The sequence below is a fragment of the Mustela lutreola genome, chromosome 8 (assembly GCF_030435805.1).
Source record: "Mustela lutreola isolate mMusLut2 chromosome 8, mMusLut2.pri, whole genome shotgun sequence".
Classification (NCBI taxonomy): Eukaryota; Metazoa; Chordata; class Mammalia; order Carnivora; family Mustelidae; genus Mustela; species Mustela lutreola.
Genome location: NC_081297.1, coordinates 130739892 through 130759833, shown reverse-complemented (window position 1 = coordinate 130759833; position 19942 = coordinate 130739892). Strand labels below are relative to the sequence as shown.

Here is a 19942-nt window from a genome sequence, read left to right as displayed (position 1 = left end):
CCCTGTTATCAAAAGTCACATGCTCTACTGACGAGCCAGCCAGGCACCCCCAATATTAGGTTCACATAAGGAAAAAGAAGGTTTTGGTCAGTAACTTCTAAATATTAAAATTTTAGGGATGCCTGGGTGGTTCAGTTAGTTATGCTTCTGCCTTGGGCTCAGGTCATGATCCCAGGATCCTGGGGTTGAGTCGCACTCTGGGCTCCTTGTGGAACGCCTGCTTCTCCCTCTGCCTGCCTCTCCCTCTGCCTGCCACTCCCCAAGCTTGTGCTCTCTCTCTCTATTCTGACATATAAATAAATAAAATCTTTTAAAAAAAATTAAAATTATGTTTTTCTTTACTAGAATTTCTATACTGGTAAATAAACTTTAAATATAAAACCATTAAGCAGTGCAATGATCTTAATATAAGTACTTATTTTTTCCAAAGTAAAAAAATCAAAAAAATAAATTACACTTTTAACAGTGATCCAAAAATTTTTTCCAGACAGTTCTGTAGAACCAAACTTTATAGCAAAGCTAAAGAACTAAAAGTTTGGCACAGAACACAATATTTTAACATCACCTTTGTGACAAACAAGCATGACTACAAATGTGTTAGGAATGGTCACACTAAATTACTGCCTGGTTTTCTATCTACTTGCTCCATAAATTAACTTCAATGTAGAAGGAACACTTAGAAGACTGAGTTATCAACCATGAAAGAAAATTATGAGTATGGGAGTACCTATTTAATATTTTCATAAGAAAAAGGCACATGTATCTTTGACATTTTTATTCCTATGTTAGTTACTCATTCAGGAAGAAGATATACTGACCCAAATGACAATAAATCAAATTTTCCAGAATAGAACATCTTTCATTGTATTTCATTAATACAGGCATTTGTCAATTGATTCTTTAAACTAGTTGGGAGCAGATACATTTTAGTAATAGTACACAATCCAATTCAATGGATTAATATATATCACTACTGAGTTTTACAGAAAAGATTTTACAACTCAACCCCAAAATGTACTTCTTTCTTTTGCTTTAAGAACAAAACAAAAAATAAATCAAAATCATTATTAAAGAAAAAAATCAAATATTATACCTGGATCTGAATGGAAGGAGCCTCTAGTGCTCTGTAAACCATTGGTAGGACACTGTTCTTTATCTCATCAGGAGGAGTTTTGGTTAGTAGCAAATCCATTTTTTGTAAGAAAATTAACAAAATCTATGTAAGAAAAGAGGAACAATGTATTAAAGTCTAGAATCTTTAAAAGATTTCACTTATGACAAAATTTAAAATATCTTCAAAAAAGTAAGTTCTACATTTTGACACTCACCATGTTGCTAGCCTGAAGGCATGGAAGACAAAAACATACAAATCAAGTTTCTTACATTTCCAGAAGCACATTATTTAATATCTGCTCTCAGTATAAATATTTAAATGAAGACTAATTTCCTAACTCTCACACACCTTCAATAATACATCACTCACCCATAACTACCACTATCTGGAATCTACTTAATTGGAAAAAAAAAAAAAAAAAAGCCTGAAAACAGCAAAGTCAAATATCCCAAAGCAGTAAATTCACTTGGTTTCTAAGTTTAAGAGTAGAAGAAAAGGTACAGAAATGAAAGAGACTCCATTCCCCTATGATCCTTTGTTGTGTTTCTTAAATTCCACATATGAGTGAAACCATATAATAACTTCATTTAAATGACTTATTTTGCTTAGCACAATACCCTCCAGTTCCATCCATGTCACTGCAAATGGTAAAATTTCATCTTTTTGATGGCCAAGTAGTTTTCCACTACACACACACACACACACACACACACACACCCATTCATCTGTTGACGGATATCTGCGCTCTTTCCATAGTTTGGCTATTATGGACATTGCTGCTATAAACACTGGAGTGCAGGCGCCCCTTCGGATCATGTTTGTATCCTTCAGGTAAATACCTAGTAGTGCAATTGTTGGGTCATAGAGTAGTTCTATTTTTAACTTTTTGAGGACCTCCATACTGTTTTCCCGAGTGGCTATACTAGCCTGCATTCCCACCAACAGTGTAGGAGGGTTCTCAGAGAGGGAGACAAACTCTAAGAGACTATTAACTCTAGGAAACAAACTGAGGGTTGCTGGAGGGGAGGTGGGTAGGGGAATGGGGTAACTGGGTGATGTGCATTGAAGAGGGAATTTGATGGAAGGAGCACTAGGTGTTATGTGCAACTGATGAATAACTGAACTCTACATCTTAAACTAAGGATATACTATATGTTAATTAATAGAACTTAAATAAGATTTTTTTTAAGAATTGAAAGGGACTGTCGTGAAAATTTCTAGAAAGAACATTTTCAATTGTCCCAGATCATTTTCTCACCTAGCTACAACACATACCTACAATTATAAGGAACAAACTGTCCCTTCTATTCATGCAGAATACTGAGTGAACATGTGGCTCCATCACTTTGCCTCCTAACATCTTGACCATGTTTGGGAAACTCTGTTTCAAAGCCTATAGTTCCCTTACCTGCCCTTTCCTAGCCACAGGAACTCTTGCCTTACCACCACAGACTTCCTTTTGTTCCTCTCCTTTCAAAGAAAGAACCACGAAGAGCCTGTCATAAAACCATTATAACAAGTAGTTGATGGTTTACTAATACGCTACTGCCATGTAGTGGCTGAAACATGTAATAATATTTACTATGTACCTAGAAATTTCATTTAATCTCAACAACCCTTCTTGTTTTAGAAATGAGCAAACAGAGGCTTTAAGAGAGTAATGACTTGTCCAAATCGTGCTCCTAGTAAAGATGAAGATCAGGTTCAAACCCAGTCTTAAACCTAAGACTACCTTGATTCTCACAGATAAGTATTACACTAGAGTCTACATCAGAAACTAATTACATTTTCGCTTACAATACACACACATATTATTTCTCTGGTGCTGTAATCACTTCCCCTCTTCTGGTGAAACTATTTATTACCAGGAAAATAAAAGAGAAACAACTGGCATAAACTACCTACAAATTAAAGACCCTAAATAACAAAACAAACAAAAAAAGCAAATAGACGAAAGTGCAGGAGAAAAAGGAATAGTCTTCCCAAACCTGTAACTTTTAGTAAGGCCAATAAGAATGGTATACCACATGCCAAATCTCATTACAATTTATTTTCTGAGATGGTAAATTATGGAGAGGCATACACACTTACTTGCAAAGTTTAATTACAATTTTAGGAATGGTTCACTTCAAATATATGCAAAATAGTTTCTGACTAATGGAAAAGAAGTCTCCAGCACTTACCTTAATTTTAAAAAAGCCACATATCCATTCCTTTCATTTTCAATGATAGTCATCATTGACTAACATCATTAAATAACAGCAGATAAATAGAAAAGAAAAGAGTATCTATAGACATACCTGGATTGGCTCCTGCTGTTTAAAGACAGGGCCAAGTTCAGGTAGAATTAATTTGACATATTCTTCTTTGGTGCATTCTTCGGCAATCAGTAGAACATTAGGCAAAACAAAAGGTACCATGTCAGGGTTTACAAATTCTGAAGTCAAACAAGGCAAAATTCTCTGCACAATGACACGCTGAAAGGCAAAAATGTTTTCATAGAACTAAATTTAACTTCACATCTTTAGTATTAATATTGAAGTTACAGTCTTAAACCTCCAGTCCCTTTGAGGAAGATGACCATATAATTTATGGTTGAAACTGGGACATTGTTGAGAGTAAAATGGGGTGCTCCGACTAACTATGTCAGCACAAAAGAAATAACTTGGGAATGTTACAGATAAAAGGGGACATATGGTCACCACTCCTTTACGAAAACTTCTCTCATTAGTCTTCACTAGTATGTCTCTTCTCTTCATTACTTATGATTCATACCAAACATTTAAACACTGTTCTGTATTGTTAACTCTATCTACACATACTCTGAGTCTTGGAGAGCAAGAATATTTTGATTCCTTTTTTTTTTATCTACATAGCATCTAAGTAAAGGGCTAGACCAACAGTGCATAATCAATGAGTATCTGACAGATTAAACACTGGAGATATTTTTATAACCAGGAATCACCAGATTTCCAACCACAGACTTCTAAGGCATTCACCAACATTTTTTATACTAGAATACACTCATGATATAATAAGTCAGAAAAGGTAACTTAAAGGCATAGGAGAGGCTAGTGACAATACAGATGTACCGCTTAATTGCTGGTGAGGCACTGATCTCCACAATGACAGCTTATGGACTTCTCTTCTGACATTTAATGTCCAGGTACTATCTTTGCATAGGTAGTACTCTGCTAATTTTCTTATCTATCTAATTTATTACATTATTTTGGGGCCCTGAGAAAAAGGTCCACTAAACTTTCAGGTTCAGTCTGCAGCCTTCCATAGTCATTTATGCACCTAAAGCAAAAATTACATTTATTTCTCTGGAAGAGTTACTATAGTAAATCCTGATTATAATAAAAAGTGATCAACAACAAACCTTGGGCAGTTTTGGGAGGACTTTTGGCAGTCCTTTGAAAAACTGTGATTTCTGAAGATTATCTCTTTGGAATAAGGTATCAAAATACTGCAGTGTTACTGCACCAACATCATCAAAGAAGGGAATCTAAAAACAGGAAATAAAATTATTTTGATAACTATTAAAGTATTTCTCAAACCTGAAACTGCTATAATATAGTAAAACAAATATTCAAAAACATTTAGCAAAATGCTAAAGATCACTTAATAATTCTAATTATAAAAATAAAAATAAGGAAGTAATAACCAAATTGCCTCTCAACTTCAAATTCTCAGTCACTACTTGTAAGTTAGCTGGGCAGTAACATTTTCTTTACCTAACTAGTAAATACTGAAAGATTAAGTAAAATATCTTGAAGGCATAAAGAGTACTATTCCTCTATTAAAATCCATAGTTACATGAGTAGATTAGAGGCTCATAAATTCTTGTGTCCCAAATTTCTATACCTAGATGATTGTTAAGACTCTGATTATTTGAAATCTTAATTTTATTTATATCAGAGCAGTTATACACCTAAATTATTTAACTGCTTAAAATTAAAAGAAGTTGAATATTTAACATTCTCAAAGATAAAGATGCTATCTGGGGACTCTATCTGGCTAAATCTTGCTTTAGAAGCACTTAATTTACTTTAACTCATTGTCCCCCTACCTGAGGCAGGAATTCATGTGTACTCACCTTTGTCATTTGATCTGCATCTGGTCTTACAGTTGGAGTGACATTTAAGAGTAGTTTTACATGTTCACGGACTTCCTCAGGTATATTTGAAAGTGAACTAGATCCTAAACGACTCAACTATTTAAAAGAGTGATAATATTAAATATGAATATAAAATACGCAAGAACATAATACATTTATAGTCAATAGTCAATAGTCTATTTTTAAAAACTTTTTGAAATTCACTCAAAAATATGTTATAGTGAACAAACTGCTAATTCTGTGGCAAGATAACCAAAACACTTATCCTCAATACCTGAAATTGTTTATATATACTGAAACAAATGCCCAGCATTTTAGATCATATTTTAGTAGTAAATAAAAGCCACAATTAAAGCTGTGGTATCAAACATTAATCCTCATTATTTACAAAATTACTTTTGTTAAGCTGATTTTATGTAAACTTAAAATATGAGACATCATCTTAGAGAATTTTCTGAACTTGTTTTTTTAAATCAAAGAAACATTTAATACTTTCAATGCAAGCAATTATATATATATATATATATATATATATATATGTATACATATATATTATGGCAAATTACCTGATCCAACTGCCTACTAAAACTCTTGTAAATATCTTGCTTGTTAACTTCAAATATGGGTTTCCCTTTATTAAATACAGCATACATGACAGTTCCTAGTGAGTACATATCACTGGCTGCTTCACAGCTCACAGAAAGTATGTATTCAGGAGCCAAATATTCAGGATTTGGAAGACACAATGATGGTAAATTCGGGTCCCATTCTTTACAAGGAAACTTAGGCTATAAGAAGACAGAAAAAAGATTATATAGATTAAATATTTCAAATTAAACCAAAAAACACTATCAAGCAGTAGCAACCTAGTTTTAATTTCATATTCAGTCATGGAAGTAAAAATATCATCACCACCTTCAATCTTAAAATTTTCAAATTCTCAAATCTGGAAAGGGCACTAAACAAATTAGTGAATAAGAACTCTTGCAACCTGGGTGTCTGGGTGGCTCAGTAAATTGAGCGTCTGACTCTTGATTTCGGCTCAGGTCGTGATCTCAGGGTCCTGAGATCAAGCCCTGCAAATGGAGCCTCTTGGGACTGATTCTCTTCCTCTGCCTTTGCCCCTCTGCTCACCCACTATCTCTTAAAATAAATAATTTTTTTTTTTATAAAAAGAACTCTTGAAACCTTCGGATTATTGGAGTTCTCTCCCAGAAGACAAATTATCACCATAAGATTCAGTATGAATATGAAAAGGTATAGCCTATGTTCTATGATACATAGGCTTCAAGTTTTATGGACCCAGATTATTATTTGAAACCTTGTTCTTTCACTAACTAGCTGTGTGATTTAGTTAACAGGTTCAAAAGGTTGTTGTAAAATTAAACAAATGTACAGAAAAAAATGGACCTAACACAGTATCCGACCCATTCTATACCAAACCAATACTAATTGTTTCTCCTTCCCTTAAAAGTTATTTACTTAAATTACAAATCTATTTTAAGATCAAATCATGGTGCCTTTAACTACATACATATATTAAAAACTAGAAATATTGCATTATTTTCCCAAGTATAAATAGCCAGAGATATCATAATCACTATATAATAGGTGCTTTAGAACCAGAGAGAACAGGTTCAAATTCTACCTCTACCACTTAATCACCTGCCTATACTTAGGTACATTATTTTATTCTATGAGCCTAACTTACCCATCTATATTATTCCCGTATCTCATGGATTGTGGTGAGGATTAAATAAGTAAATACATTTAAAAGTGCTTTGTTAGAAAAGTACTTCAGTAAATGTTAGTTCTTTACATTAAAAAGTGCTTTGTTAGAAAAGTACTTCAGTAAATGTTAGTTCTTATTATCACTGCTACTGTAGTTATCATGCTCCCTAAAGATTCTGTGGTCCAATGTTGGGAAAACACTGCTAGAGATTCACTTTGTTAGTGTATTTGATATCAGGAGGGAAAAAGCCTACTTAACCCAATAGTTCTCAAATTTGTTTAACTCTAGCATCCTTTAATCAAGTAATACTACTGTGGAATTAACTAGCTAAAGAATACTGTTAGGTAAAATGAACATTAGAAATTTTCCGTAAGGGGCGCCTGGGTGGCTCAGTGGGTTAAGCCGCTGCCTTTGGCTCAGGTAATGATCTCAGGGTTCTGGGATCGAGTCCCATATTGGGCTCTCTGGTAGGCAGGGAGCCTGCTTTCCTCTCTCTCTCTCTGCCTGCCTCTCTACCCACTTGTGATCTCTATCTGTCAAATAAATAAATAAAATCTTCAAAAAAAAAAAAAAAAGAAATTTTCTGTAAGGCTGCACATTTAAACATACATTGTACCAGGTAGCCTATTTCGACACATTTATCAGACTTGCAAATTCTCTAGTCCATTCCGGATGCATCACAAATTTCCACAGCCTTAAAAATATTAGAAGACTAAGGCCCCTGGGTGGCTCAATCAGTAGAGCATGCAACTCTTGATCTCAGTGTTGTGAGTCTGACCCCCACCTTGACTGTAGAGATTACTTAAAATCTTAAAAAAAAAAAAAAAAAAAAAAAAATTAAAAGACTTAAAACCTTCATTACCTCTTGCTCAGAAGGATTGGTTGATGATAAACAAAAATCAAAGCCCATTATCTTCCAGGCTCCACTTTTATTCAAAATTATATTTTCAGGTGTAATATTTCCATGGACCATTTTCACACTGCTATGTAAAAATGACAATCCTTCAGAAACCTGTAATTGGGGGGAAAAAAGACTTTTACATTAAATAAAACTCCTTTCAATTACAATAATAAAGTGTCTCTAAAATCATAATTGCTGCTTCTTACAATAAAAGATTTTTTTATATGTCAGGGAAAAATTAAATTTCATCATAAATGCAAAAGAGTAGATATTCTCAGTTGCTACAAGGATCTAAGCTTTAGTGGGAAAAACCCAGTTATAAAACCAAAATACAATTCTTTATTAAAGTTTCTTTCCAAAGCCAGATAAGCAAAATCAAAGATACTTTAAAACCATTTTTCTATCCAAATTTATTTAGTCTCTGTGTTTGAAATGTGAAGGCATCTCAGTTCCCAAGTTACAGATAGTAAATATCAAGGGACTCCTTGTCACACTCTTGCCACTATTGTTCAACATAGTACTAGAAGGCCAGCGTCAGCAATCAGACAAAAAAAAGAGAAAGAAATAAAAGGTATTCAAATTGGCAAAGAAGTCAAATTCTCTCTTTGCAGATGACACGATACTTTATGTGGAAAACCCAAAAGACTCTGCCCCCAAATTACTAGAACTCATAAAGCAATTCAGTAATGTGGCAGGATACAAAATCAATGCACAGAAATCAGTTGCTTCCTTATACACGAACAATGAAAATGGAGAAAGGGAAATTAAAGAATCGATTCCATTTACAATAGCATCAAAAACCAAAAGATAGCTTGGAATAAACCTAATCAAAGATGTAAAGGATCTATATTCTAGACTTTAGAGAACACTTACAAAAGAAACTGAAGATGACACAAAAAGATGGAAAAATATTCCACACTCATGAATTAGAATACGCATTGTTAAAATGTCTATGCTACCCAGAGCAATCTATATTTTCAACACCATGCTGATCAAAATACCAATGATAGTTTTCAAAAAGCTGGAACAAACAATCCTAAAATTTGTATGGAACCAGAAAAGACCAAGTCGCCAAGGAAATGTTGAAAAAGAAAAATCTGGGGGCAACACGTTGCCTGATTTCAAGCTCTATTACAAAACCATAATCACCAAGACAGTATATACTGGCCCAAAACAGACACACAGATCAGTTAAACAGAATAGAGAACCCAGAAGTGGATCCTCAACTCTGTGGTCAACTAATCTTTGACAAAGCAGGAAAGAATATCCAATGGAGAAAAGACAATCTCTTCAACAAATGATGCTGGGAAAATTGGACAGTCATATGCAGAAGAATGAAACTGAACCATTTCCTTACACCATACACAAAAATAGACTCTGAATGAACAGAAGACCTAAATGTGTGATAGGGATCCATCAAAATCCTAGAGGACAAAACCTTGCTGACCTCGGCCACAGCAATTTCCTACTAGACTCGTCTCCAAAGGCAACAGAAACAAAGGCAAAAATGAACTTTTGGGACTTCATCAAGATGAAAAGCTTCTGTACCGCAAAGGAAACCATCAACAAAACAGAGGCAACCCACAGAATGAGAGAAGATATTTGCAAATGACACTAGAGATAAAGGGCTGGTATCAAAGTTCTATAAAGACCTTCTCAAACTTAACAACCAAAAAAACAAATAATCAAGCCAAAGTTTATTGTATGTGAAATTTCTTGTATGTTAATTAACAGCTTAACAAAGCTGTTGAAAAACAATAGATAAAATTATCTCTGTCCGCAATGGAACTAAGAATCTACTGTATAAATTTACTCTATAGACCTGAAGATATTTTGGTAGGCAGGGAAAAGAAAATCAGAAAAAGTGGACAGAGGGCACTGGGTGGCTCGGTGAGTTAAAGCCTCTGCCTTCAGCTCAGGTCATGATCTCAAGGTCCTGGGAGATGGAGGCCGCACTGGGCTCTCTGCTCAGTGAGGAGGCTGCTCCACCCCTGCCCCCCACACCTCTCCCTGCCCTCTCTCTGCCTGCCTCTCTGCCTACTTGTGATCTCTGTCAAATAAATTAAAAAAAAAAAAAAATCTTAAAGAAAAAAAAGAGAGAAAAAGTGGACATATATGAAAAGTCTAACAAGATCTCTTGATACCTATTAAATAACTTCCTTAAAGATGTAATTTTTATTTTTTATTAAATACATTAGTATTTCAACTTAATATTTTATTTATGAAATGCATTCACTCAAAGAACTCGAAAGGGAACCAACCCATCAACCAGTAGGTACCCTTCTACAAAGGTTATCAATGTTATGTTTCAAAAATTTAAAATATAATTTAAACCTAACAATAAACTGTAGAAAAACTGCAGAGCATAGAAATAATTTTTAAATTATTGAGAGGATCCAAAGGTTTACATAAAACAGTTGATACTGCTAATAAGTTTTAAACAGCCAAAAACAATTTTGAAGGATAAAACTCTTTTCACGTGGTAAATAAAAATACATACCTGTAGCAAACCATATTTAGTTTCTACATCATAAAGGTTATAATCCTTAATGTCTGGAGGTACAGGGGAAGGTAGATTTTCCCAGTTACCTAAAACATTGGCTAAGCTGGCAAAAACCGGTTCTGTACAAAATGCTAAGCAATCCCTGTTTTAAAAAAGAAAAAGAGTTATTTACCATCATTTTTTTCCACATTATCAAAATCAAATATACATAAAATATTCATAGTCAACAAAAAGGTAGACTTAGATTTGTTTTCAGCATCAATGTAACATTTAAACCACCATTTTCAGAATGTACTCAAGGGAACCTACAGATTTCCCAGACCCCTCTAGAGCAAGAGGAGACAGAAAGAGGCACAGAGCACAGCACTAGGTCCCCTACAACTACTTCAATCAGAGCAGTTTTGCTTTACCCTTTTTTATATATAATTTTAAAAGGTGTCACAGCTTTTATATTTTTAAATTACTGCTCTTTGATGTGTAAGAATATTGAGAAATTCAGAAAATGTTAGATCCCAACACTGAGTAGGCTTTACTCATAAAGAGCTCAGGCTCTGAAGACAAACTCCCAAAGTCCCAGCATCACTACTCCCTGACTAGGTGAGTCGGACACCTTAACTCTGAGCCTCACTTTGCCCATTTGTAAAATGGTGATAAAAAACCACCCTGAAGGGTAACTGTGAACATCAAAGGAGATAATGAAGGTAAGGTACACAGCAGAGACACTAGCATGGAAACTTAATAAATCTTTACTGCTGCTATTATTATTACCAAGTGTTTGAGATTCAAGTCTTAACATTTTATGCTCTGGGCTTATTTAGGCTCTGGCAATGAACGACATACAAGGTACTGTGGTAACAAAGCTAGGCCAACACTCTGCACCTGGACTGTAACTGTTTAATGGCAAGTATACCTTTTGCTGTTTCATCTGTCCACCACCTTGAACCCAGTTTTCAAATGAAAGCAGATGCAGAAGCTGAATACACATGAAAGATTAAGACAGAGCTGCTTAGGCTGAGGGAGAGTTATTACACCTGCTCAGTCATCAACAAAGGTGCTACCTTGTTCTTTACTCCCTCACCAAGCTCATAAACACAGTGGACAACCAGGTTTCCATTTGCTGAACTGTACTGGAGGAAAACTGATCAAATACTCTGCAGTTTTTTCTACAGTACTCTGTAATTCCCAAGACTCATGTATTTGAGCTACTCCTATTTTTTTCCTCTCTGTACTTATCCCAGCATCATCCTTGGCCACATCACTATCCATATTATTACTCCCCCAGCTGGAAGCCCTCTTATCTTTCATGAATATTCACTCCCATCACCATTACAGTCACATACCAAAGGGCTATATCCTCCTCTCAAGAACCACTTCCCCAACCGCAGCTACTTACTAGCCATTATCCCCCACCCCTTTACTACCTCCACCAAATCTAGCTCCCCAACACCTTTATTAACAAAATAGCAAGTATTCAGTCCTGACCATATGTATTTAATTCCTTCTTCTCCCAACTATCACAATAAACATCACTCTAATTATCCTTTGCCAAGCAAACCCCTACTAACCCTGTAATAACCACTATAAGTTTTTTTTTTTTTACTCTCTTGCTTATGTCATAAGCACAAGGAAAGAATAGAAAGTCCATGCCTTTTTAAATTCACAGTGTTAAGTCACATAGTTTATTTTAACCTTGCTCTTTTTTTCAACATTCCAGAGCATTCCTTTATAGTCCTCTTCCTAGCTCCTCATTCCATGGCTCCCCTTTACCCACTACTTACCTATTATCCACTTTCTACTTATAAAAAGCATAAAGTTCATCTAACATGAATGACCTCATTTCCCTAAACTTCACCTCAGCATATTAGTGATTAAACTATCATCCTCTAATTTCCTTTGAGTTCCTCCTCTGGGACTTTATTCACATAATGAAGTCTTCTCTGCTAGTCTCCTTGGTATCTATTTTCTAGCCTCCAAACCACCATCCTACTACTGATACTATTAAGATCAGTAACAACCTCTCACTAGTCAAATGTAATGAACTCTTCTAGGTCCTTATTTTCTTTTTCCTCAGTGGTCCTCAGTGTTAGTGGGTCCCTTCTCCTCCTTTAGCTTCCATGCATTCAGCTGCCTATTCTTCACCTGCCACGTAACAGTGATTGCTGGTTTCTTTCCGACTCTTCTTTTCCCTCTACATTTCAAGTTCTTCTGCAGTACTCTGTTCTTTCGACTCATGCTCTTGCAAAACTCTTATTTTCATGGTTTTGATTATTGCCTCCATGTTACCCTCAATACGCATCACCAACTCTGACCTTTCAGAGTAGGTGGATGACTTTACTACAGCACAATTCTTTTGGAGAATTCCAGTGTTATTTCTACCTTATTAACTCATTAAAAACTGGAAGTCATTTTTTCCTTCCCTATAGTTGTCCTACTTCTATTCATTTTATAAGTTTACAACTTAATAATGAAAATGCCTTAAAGTAATATTTGAATTGTCTCTCTTAATGATTGCCAATAAATCCCTAGTTCTATAATATTTAAATTACTATAAAAGAAGTTGTAGGGACAGCTTCTCCCCTCAAGAGACTTGAAAAGTAATAAGGAAATATAAGACACATTGATACAAGTTAAAATAACAAAGATGGGTAGGATTCTGATAGGTGACATTGTAGACACTGAAAGAAAACACTGCAGAGGAAACAGCATTGTTTGAAAAGCTCAGAACAAGTATAGCAAACAAAATGTATCCACTTTGGGGCAGAGTTCACAATAATGAATGTTACAGAAGAGTCAACAACTATACTCTTCTTTTGGGTTTATTCATGAAAAGAAGAACAATAAACATATTAACATCATAAAAGATTTATGGTCATATTTCTGAGTAGGAACACCATGGTATACTAGAATAAAAAAAAAAATGGGCTCAGAAATCAAGGTGCCATAACTATGTGACTTAAGTAATGTCTCTGATCCTTAGTTCTCCCATGTAATTGTGAGAACTGAGTTAATGAAATGAGTTAAGCAAATGTAAAGTATTTAATACAGTTTTCACAGTAAATTTTTTTTTCTTTTAGGTTGAAAGAAAGTAACTTGTGCTCTTTGGGGGAGAAGGTAAGTGACAGCGGGTTACTGAAGATTTCAAAATATACAGAAATCCGATATATAAGAAGATAAAAGCATCCTGGCTGAAGGAAAATTCTAAGAATTTTTCACTGCCAGTATGCTCCACAGACAGAACTGAAACATACAATTATTAAATATTTGTTCAACAAGTCTTTTATGTAAGTCTTTATAAAAACTTACCTGGATTCTTCTAAAGGATGCTGGACAGTAAGAAGTCGAGGGTGTCGTAGTCGAGTTAACTGCTGGACTCCTCGTTTTAGAGAATCAATGATTTGATCCTTTTCAAATTTTTGATATTTGTCAATCAGCTTTTTATCAAAGACAAAAACAGCCACTTCCTAATGAAAGAATTGTGCATCTAATTTTAATCAAAATATACAAGAGTAAGAAAAAAAATTTTTTTTAAGATTTTATTTATTTACTTGACAGAGAGAGATCACAAGTAGGCAGAGAGGCAGGCAGAGAGAGAGAGGAGGAAGCAGGCTCCCCGCTGAGCAGAGAGCCTGATGCAGGGCTAGATCCCAGGACCCTGAGATCACAACCCAAGCCGAAGGCAGCGGCTTAAACCACTGAGCAACCCAGGCGCCCCAAGAGTAAGAAAATTTTATTCAAGTGTCACAATAATCTACCACTAAAATCTAATCTGTCATGGAAATTATAGCACCATTGTAATACTTTTCTGATATCAAAAAGTTGGTTTCTTCATGATTAGTAAATCTAAATATTTTTAAAAGTATGAGACCTGGAGCCCTATCTAAGGAGAATATAGGAAAATCTCCGTCTTTGAACTCTGATACACACAAGGTGTATGTAATGTGCCGTACCCTGTGTAGCAATCTCTTACTAACCAGAATTCAAATAAAAGTTAAAATATTTAAAAATTCAAAATGTTATTCATAATGATAATGCTGGATAACCTGATAACCCTACCCTACAAAATCCTGAATCATTTTTTGAACAAAAAGTTGGCACATATCACTTGTGTCAAGGAGTGCCTATTTATACAAAAGCCCATGTTGTAAGCAACTTCTACATATGAATAACCTATACTCACTCTTTCCTTCCAGCCTGTCCCTCTCTTATTATGGGCAGTAACTAGTAATGAATGGTACCAGTAACAGAAGCTGCTCTCCCAGTGTTCTCTCTCTAAGAATCATTCACACTTACTTATCAAAGCACACATCCTCCTTACTCTCTACTTCCTTTCATTTTCTCTGTTACCCAAGGAAAAATAGTTCCTGTCCAGTTACCCAATCTAAATAAATCAATCAAAAAATAGCTGCATTGATAGTTGATGTATGTGGAACACATCAGTGATGCTAGATTTCCATCATCAATGGAAAGAAAAATGATAAAGCTGGAAGCAAAATTTACAAAGAATCAATGCTAACCTTTCAAACTTCCTTGAAAGATTTTGAATGACTTTTTATGAAAGTATGAATTTTATACAAGTATGTTTCAAAAGCCTCTAATTCAAACCTACTACTACTCAACTATCAATATCCAAGACAGTATTTTTCCACTTTCTCATTCTCTTATTATTTCTGTGCTACATTAGGATTGTTTTTCACAAGTTAGTCTGGCTACCTAATTACCTAACAGAGATTCACTGCAGAATTCCAAACCAATACATTTCTCAAACACAACCTGTTTGAAGTTGGAGCTCCTTATATGTATATAAGTAAGTTAAGGATTTTAGAGAATTAAGTCTCTGAAAAGTGAAAGATAACAAAGAGACTAGATAATAACTCAACTTGAACATCCCATTTCCAAATCACTTGTAAAATTTTAAGGAATCATTTCATTCCTCATAGCAATCCTACAAGATAAGTTATGACCTTAATACAGAGATGAGGATTCTGTGGAAAAGGTATATGTATTATCTAAAATCCCACAACAACTGGTGAGATCAAGATTCAAATACAATCATTTTAACTCTGAGGACCACAGGCTTAGCCAATACCCATGCTGTCTCCCCAGAAATAATACAGGGACAATAAATACAGAGGACCCCAGTAAAACATAATATATGTCTTCAGGAAAATAATCATTGAGAGATTTAAATAACATCCATGTATAAATATATCATCTCAGCTGTTTTTTTTTTTTTTTTCATAATCTTAGCTCTTTTGATCATCTATGTGACACAGGACTATCAAGAGCTAAGAGTGTTATGTAATATTAATTTGAACTAAAAAACAAAGACCTAGAAGTTCAAGTTCCTATCTCACTATTAAAGCTCATAACCTTATTTTAGTAAGCATTCTGCTACAACACATTTTATATATGCATCTAATTTAAATGTGTTTATTTTTTCAAGATGCCTTGAGTCCTTAAAAAAAAAAAAAATCACATGAAATGGTTTTTGAGCTTTTGCAATTTCACCACTCTTAAGGAAAAACACTATAGTTCATAAAGAAAAAGAAACAATATAAAATTCTCTCTCTCAGATATTTATTTAATATTTTAAGTCACAGATAAAAGATTTCTACATAGATCAATTAACAACCATCTTAAAAAGAGTTTTCTTTGTTGCAGTTTAATTAAAATTAACCAATTTCAACAAAGTTGTGACTAACCTCAGACCTCATAATGACTTCCTAAAAACTCTTAGCCTGCGCCTCAAAACAGACTATCATCTTTTATTTTTTTTTAAAGATTTTATTTATTTATTGGACAGAGATCACAAGTAGGCAGAGAGGCAGGCAGAGAGAGAGAGAGAGAGGAGAAAGCAGGCTCCCTGCTGAGCAGAGCTCTAGCCCAACTCGGGGCTCGATCCCAGGATCCTGGGATCATGACCTGAGCCAAAGGCAGAGGCTTTAACCCAATGAGCCACCCAGGCGCCCTAGACTATCATCTTTTAATTTATGTTTTCCTTCTACTACTTCACTACCCACTGCTAACACATATCACTTGTGTAAAAGTCCTGACCCCATATATATTATAAGCTTTTTTAAAAAAAGAAACCATGACCCCCTGCCAAAAAAAAAAGATAGAAAGAAAGAAAGAAACCATGAGTTAAGTGTCTCTGTATCCATTATAGGATCTATACCTAGACAACATTCAGATGTTTATTGCCTAGTGGTCAATTTTAAAAAAAGCAGTTACTGGAAGCTTTCCATTATCATCCTGAATTAAAACCTTTTTTGATTCTTTTTATGAAGATTTTCAAATATACAGAAAGGTGAGGTAGTGCAATTACCCAAAATATCTTGCACTTAAGAGTCAACTGTGAATTCTAATTAAATTTGAAGCCTCTTATTTACACAAAAATTACTAAAACAAAATGCAAGAGTATTTGGCACCCTATTTTTCTTTTATTCACTTCATAGTCTTTAAAATACATTGGCAAAGAAAGTTATCTACTAAAAAGTATGTTTTCTCAATAACCTATCTTTAAATAAAAATAGCTATAAAATAAATTCTTCTAAAAACTAATACTTGTCAAAATGGAGACTACCTTTTGATACAAGTCTAATTTATAACTTTTTAAAGCTACTTTGCTTACTTCAAAGTTGAACTCTTGCTGAAAACAAAACAGTCTAAGTAATAAAAATCTAAGTAGATATATACCGATATGTCTGGGATTCCCTAATAGTAATCATAACCTTCACTAACCTATCCGTCAAAACCACCAGGAATGGTTTCTGAGATACAAATATTCTCCAGGAACTCTATTTTATAGACTTTTCATGACTGATAATGATGAATGCCAACCATCACACTCTTCATTTTTCAGGTGATTTCTGGGAAAAGTTCCTTTTCTAAAACAATAAAAAACAAAATCTAAATTTTTATTTAGATTAAGTTTAGAAGATTAAGAGGTAATAAGATATACCCCTTAAAATTATTAAAGATAATCTATGATCATTATTGACCTAAACAACTTGACTAACACATTCAGCTTTGCATAATGGTTTCTTTTATTTAAAACTGTTATTATACTTTTCATAATAATTTAATCATGCCTTTGCCTACATAGTATCAGTAAGCCTCACCCATGAATACTGGTATTTGGATAACATAATGTAGCTTTTGCAGTAAGGAAGGGACATGGCCAAGACTACATCTGGTAGAGTGGCTATAATAATGAATATCAGTTATTTATTATATAAATTTAAAAATCAATCTTCATTATCCTCATAGGAACAGCCATTTAACTAGGGGTGTTTTAAAGCTTATGCAGTAGTTAGGGCAAAAGAAACAGGCCAACATATTTGACTTTTAAGCCAAAATAAGACTACAGCTGCCCTATTTATGGGGGGGGGGGGAGTCTATTCTAAAACTAGATTAAAAAATAATCATAAATGTGGGACACAAACTAGAAGACTACTAATAAATGTTAAGTTAAATTCATTTTGGGGGCGCCTGGGTGGCTCAGTGGGTTAAGCCTCTGCCTTCGGCTCCAGTCATGATCCCAGGAAGCCCCTGCCTTCGGCTCCAGTCATGATTCCAGGGTCATGGGATTGAGCCCCACATCAGGCTCTCTGCTCAGTGGAGAGCCTGCTTCCCTCTCTCTCTCTGCCTGCTTTTCTGCCAACTTGTGATCTCTCTCCCTCTGTCAATTAAATAAATAAAATCTTTTTTCAAAAAATTCATTTTGAAGAGTAGTCACCTGGCAACAGAATCTTCTGTCAAGATAAACAGAAATACTTAATATAATAAATAAATGTTCAGATAGTAAACAAACCCACACATACACTTTTTTTTTTAATCTTCCCCCAAAATAAATCTATTAACTTGACATAATAGAGTTGAAAGAAATTTCAAAATGTAGAATTATTCTTCTACTCTAAAGGAAATAAAAGGTAGGTATACAGGTGGGACAGAAACTCTACTTATGTACTGCTGTTCTTACAAATTATTTAAACACATTAGCAGCCCTGATAGTTATAATATTCCTATCTAACAGATAAGGTGATGGTACTTCAATTTTTAAAGGATATATATACAAAGCAACCATTTCTCACTTATGATTAATATATATAGATAGGTAGTTTGGCCAAAAATTTCCATTTCATGGCTTGTTTAAATTAAGTATAATTTAAAAATTAGAAAAGCTAATGAAATCCAATTAAGGATGTTTATCTCAGAAATCTCTCTAAAGTAGGGGCGCCTGGGTGGCTCAGTGGGTTAAGCCGCTGCCTTCAGCTCAGGTCATGATCTCAGGGTCCTGGGATCGAGTCCCGCATCTGGCTCTCTGCTCAGCAGGGAGCCTGCTTCCTCCTCTCTCTCTCTCTCTGCCTGCCTCTCGGCCTACTTGTGATCTCTCTCTGTCAAATAAATAAATAAAATCTTTTAAATAAATAAAGAAAGAAATAAAGAAATCTCTCTAAAGTAAATATTCTTTACAATGGAAATAAGAATATGCTTGAAAAGAATACCTATGTTTAGATACCTTTTAATCCTAAACATACTACTCTGTAGAAAGACTAAGTCAGTTATAAAGCTCTAACAGAAACACAGCAGTATAAATTCTACGCCCAGCAATTAATTACCTACCAGACATTATAAAAGCTTAGGAGGTAGAGGAGTAATGAATAATTCACTGAATTTTCAAAAATTAAACAGACCCTGAGATCGTGCCATTTGCAACAACATGGATGGACCTAGCAAGTACTACGGCAAGGGAAGTAAGTCAGACAGGGAAAGACAAATACCATACGATTTTATTTATATGTGGAATCTGAAAAAACAAAAAAATGAATAAACAAACATAAAACAGAAACAGACCCAAAAATACAGAACAAACTGACTGTTGGAGAGATGGGCAAAATGGGTAAAGGGGAGTGGGAGATATAGTCTTCCAGTTATGGAATGAATAAATCAAGGGATAAAAGGTACAGCACAGGGAATATAGTCAATGGCGTAAAAGCATTGTGTGGTGACAAAAGATTAAAATAACATTTGTGGTGACCCATAGCAAGATGTAGGAGACTTGTCAAACCACTATGTAGCAAACCTGAAACTAATCTAACATTGTGCGTGTCTACTAGAGTTCAATAAAAAATTAAAAATAAGTAAAAGGAGACCCTCTGCTCAGAATGCCTTAAAAAAAAAAAAAAAAAGACTATAAAAAGGGTTGGCATGAATGTGAAAAACTGTAACTGCTGATGGAAGTATACATTCATACAACCACTCTGGAAAAACTGGCACTGAACAAATTTAAACACTATTACCTAAGCAACTCCATGTCTAGATAATGTGTCATATATGCCAATATATGTGCCATATATGCCAATGGCATGTACAATAATATTCATACCAGTACCCCATATTTCAATGAAAAGAAAAACTATGTTCAGCAACACAGATGTATCCCATGAACATACATTTAAGGAAAAGGAACCAAACACAGCAACACATACTATGATTTCATTTAAATGAAGTTCAAAAACAAACAGGGAACACGTACACAAAAAAACAAACAAACATACAAACAAACTAAG

The 19942-nt window shown here is 34.5% G+C and overlaps 1 protein-coding gene across 3 annotated transcripts in view; it reads right to left on the bottom strand.

Annotated features, from left to right (window-relative positions):
- Positions 1-19942, bottom strand: part of SCYL2 (SCY1 like pseudokinase 2) — a 59428-nt gene that overhangs the window by 19845 nt on the left and 19641 nt on the right. For all 3 annotated transcript variants that reach the window (XM_059186633.1, XM_059186635.1, XM_059186634.1), the window contains exons 3-10: positions 13674-13831; positions 10368-10512; positions 7829-7978; positions 5801-6022; positions 5214-5330; positions 4497-4622; positions 3415-3591; positions 1094-1216 (exon numbers count right to left, since the gene is read on the bottom strand). In XM_059186633.1, coding sequence (XP_059042616.1) covers positions 1094-1216; positions 3415-3591; positions 4497-4622; positions 5214-5330; positions 5801-6022; positions 7829-7978; positions 10368-10512; positions 13674-13831 — 1218 coding nt within the window. The remainder of the gene's footprint in view (positions 1-1093; positions 1217-3414; positions 3592-4496; positions 4623-5213; positions 5331-5800; positions 6023-7828; positions 7979-10367; positions 10513-13673; positions 13832-19942) is intronic.